General features: G+C 57.4%; 1 protein-coding gene across 1 annotated transcript in view; it reads right to left on the bottom strand.

Annotated features, from left to right (window-relative positions):
- Positions 1-20,233, bottom strand: part of DSCAML1 (DS cell adhesion molecule like 1) — a 92,293-nt gene that overhangs the window by 13,241 nt on the left and 58,819 nt on the right. The window contains exons 4-14 of the mRNA XM_033081549.1: positions 14,504-14,650; positions 12,957-13,235; positions 12,027-12,302; positions 11,272-11,568; positions 9,108-9,380; positions 5,857-6,135; positions 5,554-5,673; positions 5,241-5,417; positions 952-1,151; positions 598-694; positions 358-486 (exon numbers count right to left, since the gene is read on the bottom strand). Coding sequence (XP_032937440.1) covers positions 358-486; positions 598-694; positions 952-1,151; positions 5,241-5,417; positions 5,554-5,673; positions 5,857-6,135; positions 9,108-9,380; positions 11,272-11,568; positions 12,027-12,302; positions 12,957-13,235; positions 14,504-14,650 — 2,274 coding nt within the window. The remainder of the gene's footprint in view (positions 1-357; positions 487-597; positions 695-951; positions 1,152-5,240; positions 5,418-5,553; positions 5,674-5,856; positions 6,136-9,107; positions 9,381-11,271; positions 11,569-12,026; positions 12,303-12,956; positions 13,236-14,503; positions 14,651-20,233) is intronic.

Raw genomic sequence — 20,233 nt, 5'->3', positions numbered from 1 at the left:
GGCAGAAGGGTCAGAGCCTGAATCCTGTCCAGGGTCTGCAGTGCTGAGGGGGCTGTGCTCGGGCAGGTGAGGTCTCCAGGCACCTCCAGCTTTTGTACCCTTGGAGAGGCTCTGCTTCCCTCTCTCGCTGTTGTGCGTTGGGGTTCAACTTTTTGCAAATATTGTCTCTTTTAATATTCCCTTTCAAATGCTCCCATCCAACAGAAATTACCATACTTCATTAATGCCGCTCTCTCCTTTCTTCATCAAAGGAACCGGGATGCAGAATATTCCCTCGGAGGCACCGGTGGGGCAGTCCCACACCTGCCTGTGCAGGCCAGCCCCCAGCCCCACTGAGGGGACATCACTGTCACCTACCTGACTTATTCTTGTACTCGATATCGAACCCGGTGATGATGCTGTTGCCGTCGAACCGCTGTGTCCATCGCAAATTCATACTCCGGGCTTTCACCTCACGGATCTCCAGCTCTGGTGGGTCAGGGGGCTCTTGGGGACACGCAGGCAGGTTAGGGATGGAGGCAGAGAAGGCCCCCAGGAGCAGGGGGACCCTCTCAGCAAGGTTTTGCACCGCAGGGCTCACCCAGGGGGATGGAGTACCTTGGACAGTGAGCTGGATCAAGCCTCTGTCCTCGCCGTAGGAGTTGATGGCGTGACAGGAGAAGAAGACGGAGTCCCCACGGTCTGCAGGTTTCAGCTGCCAGAGTTCCAGGGACAGGAGCCAATTCAGACTGAGCTAGCCCAGCACTGTGCCCTGCCATCCCTTCTCCCACCACAGTGCCACTCACTGGAGCTGCAATCCCTCCCATAATTAGGTACTCCTAACACCCCACCCCTCTGAGCCCAGCGCAGTGCCAGCCTCAGTGACACCCACTGGGGACTCTCCCTGCATCTTCCCTTCTTCTCTCCAGCACCCAGCGAGACCCCAGGCAGGTGCAGACCTGCAGGCCTCACCTTGAGGGTGGAGATGACCTCGTCGCCGTTGTCCTTGGTGGTGATGGCGTAGCGCATGTTGCGGTCGGGGTCGATGACGGTGTCCCCCTTCTCCCAGCGGATGATGATGGGCCGCTCGCCCCGCGCCGTGCAGTTCAGCTCCTTGGTCTGGCCCTTGATGGCGATGGTGGTGTTGGGGTGGGAGGTGATCATGGCTGGGACTGCGGGGAGGCAAAGTGTCACCTGTGTGCCTGGGACACGGGCAGGTGCCACCTGTGGCTGCCCGGCCCCGCGGACCCGCCGAGGGCACGGCGCATGCGGCTCTCACCGAGAGGCCCCGCAGCCCGAAGCGGAACCGTCTCGCTGCATTATACAGCTCAGGATCATAAAATAATGAAGCAGATAAATTTTATAATGCATAGCATTACACCGGGGTAGACAATAAAACGTGAAAGACAAATAACCAAGTGCACACTATAATGAAGAGAAAGCCTCCAGTCTGAGACGTGCGGGTATGAATTATTGACTAAGGTTTTACACTCCCGAGGATGAGAGGAAGAATGTTTTCCATCACGGATTTGCATAATTCACTCGTATAAACCTGGGCAGAATACAGAGTGTGATTTCCCATCAGCAAGGCTGCCTTTGAATTGCAGATGCCAGAGATGATTTTTTTTTGTTTCATAGCCACCCCAATATGCAAATGGAGCCAGTGGGGACACCCTGTGCTGTGGTCACCACCTGGCTGGGGTGCAGAACCCAGAGGTGCTCGAGCAGGGTGCAGCACAGATGGGGATGGCTGATCCATGAGGATGCTGTACTGATCCCTGGCCTGGCTGTTCTCTGCTCCGAGTGCCAAGGCCTTTGTGCCACCCCAGTGCCATGCAGCAGGCTGGCTGTGGCAGGCACCACACAGGAAGAACGGGCTGAGGGACCGAGGGCAGGCTGGGTAAGCAGAAAAAAATGTAATGCATAAACAAACAGCAGTGCTGAGTCCTGCAGTAATGTATGATAATGACAATCCGCAAAGGCAACACACACTGTTCTAATGGGACACAAGAGGCTCTAATGAGCTACGACTCCTCGGCTTTCTGTGGCAATGTAATTCAATTAACAGAGAAGGAAACCTTCCCTCCTGAGCTGCCAGAGTTTGTGGGGTGCAGGACAGTGCAGTGCCCAGCCTGGTGCCAATCCTGCCCCAAGGGGAGCACGGCACCCCTGAGCTGGCAGGGGATGGCAAACAGCAGGGATGTTGTGGCAGTGCAGCCTGGGGCACCAAGGGTGACAAGAAGCAGCCCAGGACTTCTCCTAACTCTCTGTTCCATCCCCAGCTGCCTGCCTGTGCTGTGACACCTCTGCCTGCCTCAGGGTCAGGGACACACCAGGACTGTCCCAGCCCCAGCATCCCATGTCCCACCAGGGTGAGGACAGAGCACAGGGACAGCTGGGAGCTCCTGCAGGTGCCCCAAAGCAGCCCTCATTCAGCCCGGGCTGGAGGAGAGTGCAGCAGCACAGGGTGTGTGGCCAAAGGGGCAGGACAGCCCCTGCAGCAGCCTTGGCTACACCAGCCCCTTCCCTGAGAGCAGAGGCCCCAGGAGAGGAGCTCTGTTTCAGGCTCTGCTTCACTGAAATACACTTATTGATGTTTGATTAAAAGCAGCTCCTTGGATGTAAACATATCAACTTCTCTCAATTGCCAGGGTCCCAAGGGAGCTGCACGTAGTCCAGAGCAGGAAAAGAGCACAACAAGCCCCAAGAAAACCTCCAGCAGCTGTGAGGATGGCACAGACTGGGGCACTGGTGCCCAACACCTGCTCTGGAACAGCTCTGCAGCTTGCAGAGGGACCACATTGCTTGGGACTGGCTGCAGGGACCTCCAAGGGTGGCTGGGGGCTGCTCCTGACCAGTCCATGATCCCTTCCTGGGTGCAGAAACATCAATAATGTGGCATCAGCCACAGCTCAAGCAGCACTCTGGGCTTCCTTCAAGGACAACTCACCTCCAACGCCTCCTGTGCCCAGCCCACCCACCCAGCCTGTCCCAGTGCCCACGGCCTTGTTAACAAGGCCACAACCACAGGCTGGTCCCGCTGGCTGGGCACAGATAAGGCTGGGAACAAAGGGAGGTGACAGCCACCAGCACGCTGCGGTCCCACAGCCGGCTGGGGCACGAGCCGCTGGTGACAACTGAATGAGAACAGTGACAAGGGTGACAAGGGCTGTGCCTGCCTCCCTCACCCCCCTCTTTCTTGTTTGGAGCTGGCTCTGTGATGTTAATTTGATTGCACCCGTCTCAGCTTCCTTTCTTCACTGATTAGCTGAGTTTCACCTGAAGCATGAGATTAATTCAAATTGCATGGAAGCAATCAGTTATGCTCGTGCTATGTGGCAGCGAACTTCCAAAGAGGGCTGTGCCTCGACCACAGGCAGAGACCCCTCTACCTCTACCTGCCCCTGGCACGGAGGTGCTGGCTGGGAGCAGGTAGAGAACCCCCATCCCCAGTGCCCAGGGTGCTGCTGCTCTGGCAGGACCCTCGGGGACGTGACTGTCCCCATGCCACACGCTCCCGACACCCGGGCAGGTGCGCAGCCATGTGCTAAATGACATTTATCACGCGCTGCTGGGCCCCTCACCTGCGCCCAGCCCAGCCTGCTGTCCCCTCGGGCACAGGCTCAGTCACTCCAGCACTCCCCACCTTCCATTCACACTGCAGCCTGCTGGATGCTGGAGTTCCTTCCCAAAGCAGGGAAGGACAGGCTGCTGCGCTGTGGGAGCCCAGGGGCTGTGGCACCCAGGGGCAGGAAAGCCTCAACCCCACGGGTGACATTCCCAAACAAATCTGGTGGCTTTTCCCTGACAAAAGCAGCATCCGGCTGCTCCTGGCTCTGCCAAGTCCATGGAACTCAGCCATGCACTGTCCAGTGTGTCACCTGGCTGTCCCTGTCACCCCTTGCTGTGCTGTCAGGGCAGGGCGTGTGTGACACCAGCTGGCTGTGGCACTGCCCTCTGCCCTGCACGCTTTGTTTGGGCTCTGATTAACTCCCATTTAACTCAGTCTGCAGTGGCCTGACTTTCAGGGAAAGCCAGTGCTGATCTCCCTTTAATTGGGCTGACATTTCACTAAACAAACAAAAACCCCAAAATGAAACAAAACAAAGAGCCCATCTATTGCTTAATTGGCTGTGGCGCTTCGTCTACCTATTCATCCAAACCTTTTCAAAGGCAGCGAGGGCTCCGGGAGATGCAAAAGCACTCGCATAATAAGGTTATGTGCTATTCAAGTCAGCAAGCAACCTGTCCTGGGATGCAATTACAGGAGATAGCAGGGACACGGCACCAGTTCGGGCTCCCAGACTTCTCATGCTCACTCGGGATTAATCGCCTCGACTTTGTACCTGCACCTCATTGAAGTGCCTTGTTTGAAGTCGCTGGGTTTGATTCATCATTGGAGGGATAAATTAAACAGCTGACAGGGAGGGGAACAGGAACCTGGGAAGGCAGAGGCTGGGTGGGGAGGGGAGAAGCCCCTGAGAGAAACAGCTGCTGGTGTCAGAGAAGAAAGCAGCTGCTGGGGAGGGGAGGCCAGAGCACGGTGGTGACCAGAGAAGGCTGCAGGTCCTCTCTGCCCACAGCATCCTGAGTGCACACCCAGGGGTGGTGGCTCCCACAGCTTCACCACAGCCTCCATCCCTGCTGGCACAGCACGGTCTCTGCCTCATTCCCAGCATGGTCAAGGCAAAGTTTAGTCCTTCTGAGCCCAGTCCTGACCCAGCCCCTCCTGGAGACACCAGGAGTGAGGGTGATGGCTCTGGACCCCCTCTGCCACCTCCTTTTGGAGGTTTCAATGCTCCCTGCAGCAACAAGCCCAGTAACTAACACGGAGCTGGCAATTATACATTCTGCTGATAGCAACAGGAGAGCAATCCAATAACACACACAGTTCAAACACGGTGTCTAACAACACTTCCCAGCCCATCCCTGTCAAAGCAGCCCAGCTATTTCCTTTCCTCCTGGATGATGTAGATTGATTGCCTGGTTTTATTAAAGACAAAGTGTGTTTAATAGCAAAAGGGAAGCGGGTCCCTGGAGGGGAGGAATCAATGCCCTCCCGTGCCCTGCATTGATCGTGGGATGAGCGGAGCTGAGGCTGGAGCACGGCTGGTGCAGCTGGAGCAGAGAAGGAGGCTGCAGCAGACCAGGCTGTGCTGGTGGCCCCATGTCCCACAGCCACCCTCACCGTGCCCAGCTCTGCTCCAAGGGTCACTGCAGTGAGCAGGTCCCTGTCCCGTGGCACAGCCCCGGGTGCTTACTCTTGACGGTGAGGAACATGGACTTGCTGATGTCTGTGCCCACGCCGTTGCTGGCCTGGCAGAGGTAGTAGCCGATGTCCTCCTCCAGCACGTGGCGGATGAGCAGGGAGCTGTTGGGCAGGATCTGGATGCGGCCTGTCAGGGGGATGGGGTGGTACTGCTGGGGGTTGCCACTTCCTAGGAGGGGACATGGAGAGACAGGGTTCAGCTGAGGCAGAGCACCTCTCATGAGCTCAGAGCTGGGGTGGCCATGCCCAGGGACTCTCCCCAGTCTGCACTGACATCCCCACACACAGCCCTGACCCATCCCTACCTTTAGCATGCTTCCACATGACTTTTGGAGGGGGGTACCCATCAACAGAGCAGTTCAGCACCCCAGCTTTTCCATAAATGCCATCTTGGTTGTTGGGTTGGACCACAAAACGAGGAGGCACTGAGGAGTTTGGGAGAAAGGACGGTCACTGCAGGAAAATCCCCATCAGAGCCCTACAGCTCCCCACTCCCCATGGGCACGGGGGTGCTGTGGCTCAGCCTGGCTCCTCACCCTCCCACACTCCCTCCCTCCCTCTCCCACAGGACCAGGTGGGATGCAGGTGGCCGGTCAGCCCAGGCTCACCCCGCACGATGAGCTGCCGCTCCCGGCTGACGGTGGCAGCGTCGTTGCTGGCGATGCAGGTGTAGTTCCCGTTGTGCTTGAGGGAGACGCTGGAGATCTGCAGGGAGCTCATGAACTCCTTGCTCTCGATGGTGACCCCGGAGCCAGAGAGGATGACGTGCCCGTCCTTCCTCCAGGTGATGTGGATGGGCATGTCCCCGGAGGAGACCACGCAGGGGATGTAGAGGAGCTGTCCGATGGAGGCTGGAGGGAACTCGAAGGGCTGGATCAGCGGAGGGACTGTCGAGGGGAGAGGCACAGAATGCTGGAGAGCCCATCCCAGGAAAGCCTTCCTTCAGGGGGATGGGCTGCAGGGCAGCTTGGGGAAGGTCCCAGGAGGAGAAGCACCCCAGAAACTAAGATAGGAACAAGGCCAGGGGGCAGCAGGAGGTGCCATCAAGCAGAGAACTGCAGGAAGACTTCTCCCACCTGGCAAGGCCACCCTGCTGAGAGTGGGATGGAGAAACGCTGACCCTGCACCGGGGAAAGCCCCAGCCACCCCCAGCACGTGCCACCCGAAATTCCACCTCAGCATTTATCCACTCCCAGAAAAGCCATTATTAGATGGATGCTTTTCTTAAAGGCGCTGGATTCAGAACCAGCCATTATCTTTCTGATAACTTAATTAGGCAACTGCAGCATCTCTGGCAATGTGGGAGGGGGAAGAAAGCGGAGAGAGGGAGACAATTAGCTTAACAAGGCTCAGCACCTGGTAGATGAGATCCGCGTTCTGCAGTCTCCATAATTAAATTAGCAGCCTGCCAATTGTCCCTTCAGCAGAGTGGAGCTGCCCTCTCATACAGGCACGGGGACAGTTCCCTGAGCCCCCACGCACTCCCCTGGGCTCCCACCTCCACCCTGTGCCCATCCCATCGCTCAGGTCTTGGCACTGCTGCCTGGTCCAGAGCAGGCAAGCAGAGGCTGTCACTGTCCCCCAGGTGGGCCAGGCAGGTACAGGCAGGGCTGGCCTGTCCCTCTGCCGGCAACGTGGCTCGAGCTGCCAGAGCCATGGAGCCAGTGCTGCCTGTTTTCCATAATTAATGAATAATTAATTGGGAATGCACTGCAGTCTATTGCAGAGCGGGGATGGGCTTGTGGATCCGCGCCTCTCCAAACACGCCCCTCCGGCCGGCACACAAGCTCTCCCTGCTCCAGCTTCCCACAAACAGAGCTCACAACTCCCCTTTCCTTCCCAGATCACTTCCCCCTGTGATTCTCCTTTCTCCAGAGCTTCCAGGCTCTCGTTTGGCCGCAGCCTGGAGCACCCTGGTGCCACTGCAGAGCCCATCCAGCAGCTCCAATCCAGAGGTGACCCTGTGAGCAGCCTCTGCCTTCCCGTGGGGTGAAGCATCATCCCACAGTGCCCTGGCACTCCCCAAAACGCTGCAGCCAAGCAGAGCTGTGTGGGAGCCCCAGGACGGCACCAACCCACATGGGATTAATTAAAACCTTCAAAGATGTCTGCAGGAATAAGGAACTGTCAGGGCACCTTGGAGGAGGTTGGATTTTGGATTGTGCTGCTGGGGAAGTGCAGGGAAGAGGCCCCAGCAGCAGCAGCCGCAGTCAGCACAGAGCTGGGAGGTTTGAAACTGGGATCCTGGGGTTCCCTGTCTAAGCAGCAGCAGCTACACCTGGGCAGGAGCTTCCCTCAGCAAGAGATGGGGATGGTGCCTCATGACAGGGCTGGGGCTGCCTGCACATCCCTGTTCCTGGGGGGTTGAGCAGTGCCAGAGGGAACTGTAAAGCTTTTACTGCTGCGAGATCAGAAGGACCTGCATAACTCACAGGTGCCATTTCATGTGGCCACCAGGCACTGGGGGCTGTAAAAGCTTTATGGTGCTCCACGCCACCCTGTGCTCCTTGTGCTACACAGTTATGTTTATTCACTCTCTGACTCTCTCTAGGGCCTTTGCTATTCTTCTCCACAGACCTTTTATCCAAGGGCCAGAGGAAAGGAGGAATTCAGGCAGTGGGGCTGGGTGTAAATCTTCAGCAGTGGAATGAAGACATCTGGCCTGTGCTGCACCACGCTGCAGCCTGCTCACCTTCCTCAGCCCGTCACCAGCCACTAATCAAGGCAGTAAATCCACACTGGGAAGGGTTCAGCAGCTGTTGCTTCCCAGGATACACAAATCCTCACCTGAACTTCAGCATCCTGCACCCTCTGAGGGCACCTCCCAGCAAATCCCATTATTTAACTGCTCACAAACACCCTGAGATGATCTCCCCACATCAGCCCTGCCTGTCCCAGTGTCCCAAGACAAGATCAACATCTCTGGCCTCTTTCCAAGCCCTGGAGCTCCACATGGAGATAGGGATTTATGTGAGGTGAGGAAAGCAGGGCTGGCCAAGCCCTGCAGACCCCAGGGGCAGGAAGACCTCCCCACACTGCCCTTGGACAGGTTATCCACAGCCTCCTCTCCCCTTTGGAAGCCTTGGAGAAGAGCAGTAGCTAATCAAGTGCTGGCATATTTAATCAGCTTGATGCGCTCTCTCTAACCTGATTCCTAATAAGAAAATGGTGGCTGGGAGGGGAGGGAGGGGGATCAGAGTAAATCCAGTGCACGAATCCCCCGCTGGGTGAGAGGCAGGATGACAATTGGCCGGCTCCGTCCCCAGCGCCGCCGTGTTTGTCTGAATGATTTACTGCAAACACCGAGCTGGCGACGGGCGGAGGCGACCCGACAACTCCTGAGGACGGGAGATCCGGGAGCTCCCAGCACAATCTCAGCCAGGCACTGGGAGGGAATGCATCCGGCTCAATTCATTAGGACTGATAGCTCCCTCAATGGGGCTGAATAATTGATGGCCTGGAGAAGCTTTTAAGATGTTCTGTGCGCTCAGAAGACCGAGAATATTATTTTTTTAAAAGCTAGCACACACAGAAAAACATCGGTGAAGGTGATCCAAGCAAAGGTTAGATGTTTTAATACGTTATGTTTACACCATAAATCCTTGCTCCATCACTTGTAAGGGGAAATGGATACAGCATGGCTCGGGGCAGCTGCTGGCGCAGGCAGGACCAGGTAGCCAAGCCAGCTCCCGAGGGCTGAGCTCCCATGCCTGGTGACTACAGAGCACAGCCACCACCTGGCCATGCAGCTCCCCATGTGGTGCTCCTCTGCCTCCCTCCCACTGCAGGGAGATCCCAAAAAAGCCACCTGGATGAGCTCTCCCTGCCTCTTCCAGGGCAAGCATCACCACCCTCTCACCTTTGACGGTGACGTGGACGCTCTGGCTGATGGAGAGCTGGGGCTGGATCAGCACGCTGCACAGGTACTCTCCTTCATCCATGCCCTTCTGGACGTCCATCAGCTTCAGGGTGCCGTTCTCAAAGACCACTTGGCGGTGGTTATCGGGCAGCAGCAGAGAGTCCTTGTACCACTTGATGGAGTAATAGGGGTACCCGATGACCCTGCAGTTGATGAAAGTGTCCCTACCCGCGACCGCTGTAATGTTCTTCATGGCGCGGATGCTCGGGGGCCCTACATATTGGGGAGGAAGGAAGAGGCAGGCTAGGTTAATTCCGAAGGGCTGTTTGCTTGCGTGCAGATCTGCTGCTACTCCAGAGCGAGCTTCACAGGCAGAGGAGGTGACCAGGACAGCCGGGAGCCAGCCTGGTTTGGGTGAGGAGGCGGCACGGGCTCCTCTCAGCTCGTGTGGGGACAGCCACTCTCAGCTGCAGCCTCCAGCTACAGCTGCTGTCCCTCACCTACCAACAGGAGCACAGCCACACTTCAAACTGCAAATCCCAGCCCTGTGCTGGGGGGCTGAGCCCACACACACCACTGCTGCCCATTGCAGGAGGTTGGATGTGTCTGTGTTCCTGCTCTGGGCACTGTGGCTGCCCAGGGTGCCTCCACCTGGCTGCTCTGGCAGCACCAGAGACATGGGAGAGATGGGGAGAGCTCCCCCAGCATCACAGCCTCTCTCTGCCTCTCCCAGTTGGAAGCAGCCTGCACTGTGCCAAACATCCTTGGCAAGAGCTGCTATGGGAACCTGACTTGCACTGGCAAAAACACTTCACCTCCTCAAACCCCAGCTTTCTGCGCCCCCCACTGCCAACCTGTGTGTCACTGAAAAGCCAGACAGCCACCACTTTCTGTCTGGCTTTGGAGCTGCCTGAGGACTGGGAGAACGCTGCAGGTGAGCCTTTAAACGAGAGGTTTCATGCATCAATAATTACATTGTTCTCCCAGCCGCTGCATAAAATAGCGAAGTAATCTAAAGATTAACCCTGTCTTGACTCCTCATCCTGAGGGTGTAGCAGGGTAACAGCTTAACAGGCACTCAGGATCAGCTGATGGACGCTGTTTCTCATTCTAGGACACGTTAAGAGAAGGAGCAGGAAGAAAGGAATTAGCATCTCTCTCTGTAACCATGTCATGGGCCTGTCTGAGGGACATGCTCTGTGCCACTGAAAAAGAAACCCGAATCTTATCTAGTGACAGCCCATCAAGAGCTGAGAGAGGGGGAAAAGGGAGGCAAGGGAACATCCTCATTGAAAACGCTGCTCTGGCTTCTCCTGGCTGAGGGATGAACTTCCTCCAAATTCAGCAGTAAACGGCAGCAAAATTCCGACTCTCCTGGGATCCCAGCCAAAAAGCCACTAGATCCATTTCAAACCTGAGACACAGACAAACACAGCCCTTCAACCCTCATTCTCAGCAGACAAATAAACGCTCCCTTATCTTGTCTCGCTCCCACCTGTAAGCCTGGGAGCTTTAATTGGGGATTATTAATGGGCAGGGGCTTACACCATACCCCGTGCCTGAGAGCACTCCCTGGAACACACCGAGCAACGCGCTGCAGCCGTAATAACACGGTGATTAACGCGGCCATGGCTTTTAGCAGACAAAGAAAATACAGACATGACAAATCAAAGCTCATTTTCCACGATTTCATGTGCTGCCTCATCATCGTTTGTCATGGAGATCCTGGTGCCGCCGGGCACGGTGGCTGCCAAGGAGTGGGGCTCCTGTAGGGAATGGGGGCAGCTGGTAGAGCATGGGGGACCAGGGACACTTCTGGGTCTGCCACCTCCTTCTCCATGCGTGGGGTGCCTTGTGCAGACCTCAAGGCAGGGCTTGGCAGGGTGAGAGTGGACCCCAGTGTGGTCAGTGCTGCCCTTTGACTCCTGCAAAGCCAAGCTCCAGTTCTCCAAGCCTCTGGAATTGCTTTCCACTTTATCAAACTCCCTGCTTTAAACACCAGAGAAGCTCAACCCTGCAGGTGTGCGAGGAGCGGGGCAGGGCTCAGGGAGTGAGGCTTGGGGTAGCCAGGGAGACCCACAGGGCCGGGAAGAAGAGGGAACAGAACCAAAACCAAAAAATCCCAGCAAAAGTCCTATTCTGATATTTAAAAGTAGACAGGCACCTCTTACGTTTATTCGCGCTTGGTATTCGGCGCTGCCCACCGAGTTCCGCGCGGTGCACCGGTACACGCCGCCGTCCTTGATTTGCGGGCCGGTCACGTTCATGTGGCTCACGGTGGTGCCGTCAGACATGGTGTACTGGTTGGAGCGGTGGCCGCTGTCCCGCGGGATGGGCTCGTCGTCCAGCGCCCAGGTGACGGTGGGTGGCGGGGCCCCCTTGGCGGCACACATCAGGGAGAACTGCTCCCCGGGGTTGACCACCTTCTCGCTGAAGGAGGAGACGATGCGGGGGGTCCCATCTGGGGGGCACCCAGCGGGATGGGGGTCAGGGAGCGGCAGCCACAGGCAGCAGCAGTCACCCGCCAGCAGGATGGCACTGAGCTCCCACCCCAGGCTGGGCCAGGACAGGAGCCTGGCTGGTGACACACACATGGCTGTGCTGGCCTCCCTGTGGCAGGTAGGTACAGACACCAGCTTGAGGGGACACCTCCCTCAGCAGAGCCCATCCCTTGTCCAACACTCGGTGGATCAGGGAGGGCTGATGAATGGGGTGCACAGGGGCTGGGGATGGCAAGTCAATATTTATTGTGGTCCTTCCCCATCCTGGCCATGCAGACAGCACAGGGAGCCCAGGAACAGGCTGGCAGCAGCCTCAGGACCCCCACCCCAGTGCGTGTCCTTGCCCCACAGCCATGCATGAAGCATCCCTTCAGAGAGGAGCAGAGGACGAAGCCCCCAGGCCGGGAAGCCAGCTCACCCTCCAGCGTGATGATGGAGAAGTCCTGTGCCGTCTGGGACTTGCGGGTGGCGAAGCACTGGTAGGCCCCGGAGTGGCTCTTCTGGGCGGCCGTGATGAGCAGGGTCTCGTTGCTGATGCCGCGGATGGAGATGTAATCATCCACCGCCACCAGGTCCGTGTTGCGGTACCAGCGGATGACGTACTCGGGGGAGCCGCTGAGGGCACAAGAGAGGATGACGGTGCTGCCGATGCCTGTTTTGAGCTTCTTTGGTGTGAGGGTCACACGCAGAGGGTCTGTGAGAGAGGGGAGAGGCGTTGGCAGTGCAGCGGGAGGCAGCTCATCCCCACTGCGCTCTCTCGGCTCCTCCTGCCCTGGGAGCGCCAGCCCGGCTGTGCGTTAAATGTCACTGCACAACGAGGCAGGTGGCCCTGCCACCGTCCTCACTGCTGACAGCTCCTGCTTTTAGCAACAGCCCCAGGCCCCCGGCGGGGGTACTGTGGGGAGGTGGCAGGATGGCTGGAAGAAGATGTGCTCCATGTGACAGGGACAGTGCTGAGCTGGGGACACACCAGGCTGGCACCGTGCTCCAGGTAAGGCAGGCACAGTGGCTCTGGTACTGCCAGGATCCCGGTGACAGGAGGAACCCCCAGGAAAACAGCACGTGATAAATACTTGGCCTGCCCAGATGGTATTTACTGTTTGGCTAGAGCTTATTTTATGTAAATCGACATAAATTTTATGTAAATCAACAAAGCAAAGCACAGAAGCACCCAACACGTCGGACACGTGCAAGACAGTGGCTTCCAGCGAGCCAAACCCTGTGCCAAAACACAAGGCTGTTGTTTATACAGCTGTATAACCCCCTGAAGCTGCATATTGATAAAGGCTTTACGTGTCAGAAGGCAGCAGGACCAAACTCCTCACCGCTCCTCCCTGCCAGCTCTCACCTATGACCGTGAGGGTCCCCGTGACCTCTGCGGAGCCGAAGGTGTTGGTCACCTCGCAGATGTAGGTGCCGCTGTCCTCCACGCGCAGGTCGCTGATGGTCAGCCCCGTGATGCGCTTGGTCCAGCGGCTGTCGGCGGGGAGCGGCCGCCCGTCCTTGATCCACCGCACGGCCGGGTTGGGGTAGCCCGAGGCGATGCAGGGCAGCTCCACCAGCCGGCCCGCCTTCACCTCCCGCGACTGGAAGCTGTCTAACATCGTGGGGATGGACTCTGCCGGATCTGGGATGGGAGAGGAATTGAGCTCACCCGGGGAAGGGGAGGAGGTGAGGTGTGCCTCAAGGACACCGGGACACCCCCTGGCATGGTGACACTGCGCTCACCATCCATGAGAGACTGGCTCTTCCCATCCCCTGAGCTGGTGGCTCTGCCATACAGGAATGCAGGATGCACCCCTTTATCCTTGCTGGGCATGGGGTGCCCTGTCCCACCCGGCCAGCACAGCCCCTGGCAGCCAGGACAACAGGCACATGGCGAGGTGGGAGGAAAAACACATCCTAAATAGCTGATGGGAGGAATAAACTCAGCACCGGAGGAATTACTCAAGGTGACACCTAATTGGTGCAAAATACACAAATTTTGTGGCACATTTCAAAATTTACAAGCAAAAGGGCCCATCAGGCAGCTGGGAAAGGAGAAAATTAATCACTAAGTCTCAGGCGTGAAATTAAATTCCAGGGGAAAGAAACCTCTTTCATTACTCCCAAGCAGAAGTAAAACGCCGTGACGTGTAAATAATGACAGCGACCAGGAGGGGACCGGGCCAGATCGAAGCTCGTGGATTGGGGATGATCCACCCGGCGACGCCCACGCAGCGCTGGGACGCGTGGCGGAACGGGCACGGCTGGGACCGGGACCCCGAGAAGCGAGATTGGGCAAGCCCTGCATCTCTTCCCTGCCCTCCAGGGGGTTAATTCGAGGAGCCGGTGCGGGAGCACCCGAGGATGGGAGCAGCATATGGCAGGGAGCGGCGCCGCGCTGCGCGTCGGGCGAACTCCCTCCCTCCCTCCCTCCCGAGCGGAGTAATTTGGGCAGTGAGCGGAGCCGGGAGCGCCCCGAGACACCCGGCACTCCGGACTGCACTGCCTCCGCCGCAGTATCGCTTGCATGTTCGTCACATCGCGTCAGGCTGCTCACATCGCGGGCTGTCACATCGCATCGCCGTGCGCCCCGTCGCCTGCCGCTCGGGGTGACGCGCGGCACTGGCACCGCCGCGCCCGGCCCGGGGGGGCTGCGGGCTGGGGGGCACAGCCCTGGCACTGCCAACCCAGCCCCCTGCACAGCCCTGGCACTGCCAGCCCCCTGCGCAGCCCCCACGGCACCTCCCGCCCCGCACCGCCGTGTCCCCTGGCTGCGGGGACACGAGGTGGCGATGGCATCCTCCCCGTGCGGGATGGCAGCGAGCAGGAGAGGGGACATCGGGCAGGGCTGGGACCCCTCTCGGGCACGGGAGCCGCTCCTCGCCCACGCCCGCAGCCCCCCGGGCTCACCTGAGACGGAGAGGCGGGCGCCGTTGCTCTGCCGCGTCTCCCCGCTGTACTTGTGCTTGGTGATACACCTGTAGGTGGACAAGGCATCTTCCTTCTGCACGTCCGATATGTACAAACCTCCATAAGAAGTAATAAAAAACCTATTTTCTGGAGACACAAAGGGAGGAGAAGAGTGAGCGAGCCTCCCCTGGCCCCAGGCTGAGCACTTGGGTCAGCAGAGCCCCTGCATTCCGGAGCTGTGGCAGGGAAAGAGGGACCTTCCTGCACCTCCACCACATCGGGGTGCAGCTCTGGCTGAAGTTTCAGACAGGCTGGAGAAGTTGGGTGAGCCACAGAAACCTCGTGTGCGCAACAGCAGCGTTTGCAGGCACTGCTCCCTCCATCACCCACCCTGGCCATGCACACACACCTGGCCAGGTGTGAAGGTGGGTTTGGGGTGTCTTTAGAGCCACGGGGACTCCTGGATTCAGGCAGGCCGTGGCTGCAGAGGGTGAGCAGAGCGTGTGGCACGAAGCTCCGGCACACGCTGCTCCGCCGCGGTGCCACGCGCTCCATGGCAACGCCGCAATTAAAAGTGAATCCGTCCCGCTGAGTTAATAATTAGCTTAACTTACTTAGAATCATGTGAAAACAAATAAGGGCTTGAGCTGATGTTTGAGTCCCGGGAGGAGGGTGGCGGGAGAGCAGCCAGGGCAGCACGGCCCTGCTGGAGCAGCCCCCTCAGGCCAGCAGGTTTTGGAGCCTGGCACAGGGGAAAGGAGGCTTTGGCTGGCTCCTGACCCCTGTAATTCATCATGAATTATCACAGTAATTAACACGAATAGAAAGGCCTGTGTAGTGGCTACATGGAGGGCAGGATAAGCCGAGGCTCTGGCCCACCTGGAAAGCGCTTTGCCCTGCCCCTCTGTGCCAAGCCAGGCCTTCACCCCCAGCTCTGCGGGGCTTTGGGGTTTATTCCAGCGCCAGTCTCAGCTGGGATGGGATGCTCCATCTGCTCACCGTGCTGCCAGCCAAACCACCCCCTACCAAACCCCACGACTGCAGAAGGTAATTTAGTGCAGCTGAACGCTCAGAGTGAAAACCTTTAAACCCAGCCTGTAAATCAGCAACATCTGCAAATGGCTCCCTCAAGTCCTGCACGGCGCCTGCTAAGCCAGGATCTAGCTGATGAGGCCAAACAACTGTTTCCACTTCCAGCACCTTTTGGAAGCACCCGTTTGTTCTCAGTTTAGGCAAGAAGGAAGCTCTGGGGTTAAACTCAGGAGTGCAGAATAAGCACGAGTGAGAGAGGACAAGAGGCAGATGCTCCCAGAGCTCTCTGGCTCCCACACCCGGGCAGGACCCCAGGCCCAATTCCCTGCAAATACTGTGGGTGACACGAGCAGAAAGCAGGGATGCCACCCCAGGGATCCAAGGAGTGTCCCTGGCACCCGCCAAGGCAGCGGCAGCACCGAGCTGTGCTGGCATCACCCATTCCAACTGTGGCTCAGCCAGATGTGTGTGTTTGACTCCAACTGCTTGATACAAGACAGTGAGAGACTCCAAACAGCAAAGAAACAGCAAATAATTATTCATATTACCAGTCAGCTGTGGCTAACAGAGGCACAGGCACTCTCCAGGCTGGCACCCCATGCTGATCCCTGCTGGATCAGCGGGAACACGAGCTGGCAGCTCCATCCCCACATCTCCAGCAACACCCCTGTGACTCCATCCCCACTTGGAGGGTTCTGGGTTCACCAGCCAAAACCTCAGCCAAAGCCTCCGTTCTGTGGCACGGCCACACCAGCGTGCAGCTGTGACCAGAGGTGTGCACTGTGCTCCTGCGCCCCGGGATCTGTGCGACCCCCGCCAAGGGCAGGGGGAGTGGTCCCACAGCACTGCAACGACATGCAAATCAAACATTAATTTTTCATCTCCCATCAAACCAGTAAGCGGAGAACATTGGCTGCACTGGAATTTGAGATGGGGGGAGCCGGTTTCCATGGAAACGGGGCTGTATTTTGTGAAGTGCTGGCAGCCCCAGCCCACACCCTCACACGCGGCCGAGCCTGGGGATCCACAGCCCTGCGCTGGAAACAAAGCCTTGTGCCCGAGATCCGGGCTCTGGGATGGGGCTCCAGCCGTCACAACCTCCCCAGGGACAGAAATCCTGCAGGTGTAACATCCACGTCTCCATTGTGGGGTGACAGGAGGCATCATCCCCTTGCCCGGTGTGGTGACACTGAGGTGACAATGTTCCACCACGTGTGAGATCCACCCGAGCGGACAGCACAGCTTCCTTTGGGTTTTTTTTCTGGGAGGGGACAAGTGGCTCTGTCGAGGAACGTTCTGCTGGTTCAGGGGAGGTTCAGGTGAGATGGTTCAGGTTCTGCTGGTCCAGGGGAGATGCGGGGCTGTAGCTGATGTGAGCGGCTCCGACAGACCTCACCCAAGTGACTTATCGCTGAGTTTGCCAGGGAGATTAACGTCGAAGGTCGCCAAGTAAAATCAGATTTCTGCCTGCCAGGAGGTGCAAAGGCTTTGCAGGAAGCAGAGGATTAAGCACATCCGTGGCCAGGCTGGAGCGATTTGCCTCTAGTAACTCTTCCAGCTAGACTTGAGCTGCTGCCTTTGGAGACACCTCCCCAAAGCCCTCGGATCAAACACAGCTAAGAGCCCACCATGAGCAAAATTCTACCTAAATATCCAGGACCAAGCCCCACACCTGGGGAAAAGCAGAAGGGTGAGAGGGGGGCTCTCCTGCACAGTCTCACTGAGTACACACACACCTCTCCCACATGCAGCTGCCAGTGCTGCCCCTGAAACCCCAGCACCGCTCCCAAGGGCCTCCCAATTCCAAGAGAAAGATTACAGTCGATGCAGGTTACCAGCTCCTGCTCTATCCAATATAGATTTATCAAAACAACGGGGTCAGGGCTTCAGGAGGGAGCACGTTTTATAGTTCATAAGACTAATGAGATAACTTTCCCCTGGTACTGCTGGAGAATCAATAGGTGCCAGCGTTTATGAATTACCCATACTCGGAGCATGTGCATCCCAAGGCATCCCGGACAAATCCAATAACTGTTTGGTGCTATTTCTGGCCACGTTTAAAGTGACAAACGCCTCCCGGGGGGAAGGCACGGAGGGGGAAGCCCCAAAGAGCAAAGCCTGTAATTTTCCAGCGCTGCCACAGCAGCACTTTTCTGCTGTGGCTGCTGCTCCAGGATGCTGTTTGCCCGGCATGGAGCTCACCTGGGGACAAGGAACATCCACAGAAAAAACAGCCAGGATGGCAAATCCTGCCCACCCCACAGCACTGATCACCACCTCCCTCCCTGGGACACAGTGCAGGGAGGGACACAGGGCACAGCAGCAGGACCAGAGCTGCCTTTTATCTCAGCAGGCTGAGCCCAGCTCGTGCCACAGCAAATGCTGAGAGCAGAGGGGGCCAGGGCCGGGCACTGAGATTAAAGCTCCTCGCATCCCTCCCTAGCGGAGATGTTAAAGAGGAGCTGTAACCTGAGCCCAATGCAAATTTCATAGGACCTGCACAAATCTGACAGATTTATTTACGTGTTTGCCTGCCGTGGGGATCCCGGGGGAGCTGCGGGGCCGTCGCTGCTCCCAGCCCTTCCAAAGGCAGCAGAGCTGCGAGCTCAGCCAAAGGCTCCCACCTGGAAGAGTCACGGGCATTTGTAACGCCAGGGATGCCAGCTGAGCCAGCAGCTCGGGTCTGCACCAAGGGGCTCCTCGTCTCCTCCTCATCCTCCTCATCCTCTTCATCCTCCTTTCCTCCTCCCCTCCTCATCCTCCTCTTCCTCCTCATCATCCACATCCTCCTCATCCTCCTCTCCTCTTCATCCTCCTCCCCTCCTCATCCTCCTCATCCTCCTCATCGTCCACATCCTCCTCTCCTCTTCATCCTCCTCCCCTCCTCCTCCTCCTCTTCTCTTCATCCTCCTCTCCTCCTCATCCTCGTTTCCTCCTCATCCTCATCCTCCTCTCCTCCTCTTCTCTTCATCCTCCTCTCCTCTCCTCCTCATCCTCCTCTTCTCTTCATCCTCCTCTCCTCTTCATCCTCCCCTCCTCCTCTTCTCTTCATCCTCCTCTCCTCCTCATCCTCCTCTTCTCTTCATCCTCCTCTCCTCCTCATCCTCCTCTTCCTCCTCATCCTCCTCTCCTCTTCATCCTCCTCTCCTCCTCATCCTCGTTTCCTCCTCATCCTCCTCTCCTCCTCTTCTCTTCATCCTCCTCTCCTCTCCTCTCCTCCTCATCCTCTTTTCTTCCTCTTCTGTTCATCCTCCTCTCCTCCTCATCCTCCTCTCCTCCACATCCTCTTCATCCTCCTCTCCTCCTCATCCTCCTCCACTCCTCCAGGAGCAGTGACCCTTTTCCTGACAGAAGGACCGGATAGTTTCTGTGATATCCCTCAGAGCAGAGGGAGCAGCAGAGGAGGGGTGGAAATCGGGGAGTCGTGACGGGTTTTCCACCTCCCCTCCCTAATCCCCTTTAGAAGCACGGCTCCATCTCCTCCCGTTACAGGATTAACACCCATCTCTCATTCTCCTCCCGCAACAAGATTTTATTTCTAATTACGCTGTAATAAAACTGGGCGCGCTCCCAGGGCTCCTTCCAAATGACTTGTCGACACTCGGCGAGATTGAATCCTACTCGGGCCCGTTTCCGGCACCTCTGCCGGCTGTTCATTAGGCATGCATGAGGGAGAGGGTTTAAGAACAGAATTACATTTAAATGGCTTTTCTGAGAGGGAGACGTGAAACAAGAGAGAGAAGCAAAAAGCAGGAAAGGTTTACAAGGAGGGTGTCACTGTCCAGCAGCTGTTGTGCCAGGTCCCCACTCCTGGCAAGCCAAAAAATCCAAAAGGAAACACTGGAGGGGACTTCTGAGTATCAGAACTTTGCAACAGGATGGCAAGCAGGGACATATGTCACTGGGCACTGTCACCCTGCCCTGGAGTGTGCACAGGACACTGCGCACCGACTGCTGTGGTAGAGGAGAGGTTTTCCAGCAAAACCAGGGATTTTCTTGTCAGGGATTAGGAAAACACACCAGAAGAAATGTGGGATGGGCATAATCAGGAGCTGGCACTGCCAATCCTGCTCCCTGCATCGGGGTGTGAGCAGCACCAGGAACACCGTGTTTTCCAGATGTTTTCCATCCTCACTGGACTCACCGGCACTGGGCAGCTTCTGCTTCCCAGATCCAGTCTCACGAGTCGGCAAAATTGGGAAAACAGATGTTAGGAAAGATCTCTCTCTATTAGCTCCCTCGGAAGTGAGGTATCCTGCAGGGCTGGCAGGAGTTATTAAATCAAGAGTCATTATTTACCCAAGGGCCAGTCTTGCAAGTCATGTTCCTAGAAGTAAATCCGGAATTATGCTGCCCACGGAAATGGATTCACACGGGTGTGAGGGAGAGCACAGTTTGCCTCTCCGGGTTTTAATCCACCTCTGAGTCACCGGAGCGCTTGGCAGTGAAACCCAGCAGTGTTTGGGGACACTTCGGTTTGTTTGCGTAAGCGACTTTGGGAGTGACACACTTTCAGTGAACCAGAGCACGGGGGAGGAGGAGGAGGAGGAGGAGGAGGAGGAGGAGGAGGAGGAGGAGGAGGAGGAGGAATCCCCTGGGTGGGGGCCACGGGGCCGGGGCTTGCCCAAGGAGCAGCCCCCTGTCACCAGCCACGCTGGCACTGCCAAAGGAGGAGGAATTAATCTCCCGAGGTGGTCC

This window comes from Catharus ustulatus, chromosome 28, assembly GCF_009819885.2.
Source record: "Catharus ustulatus isolate bCatUst1 chromosome 28, bCatUst1.pri.v2, whole genome shotgun sequence".
Classification (NCBI taxonomy): domain Eukaryota; kingdom Metazoa; phylum Chordata; class Aves; order Passeriformes; family Turdidae; genus Catharus; species Catharus ustulatus.
Note: the sequence above shows the minus strand (reverse complement) of the source record. Positions and strands in the feature narration are given on the sequence as shown.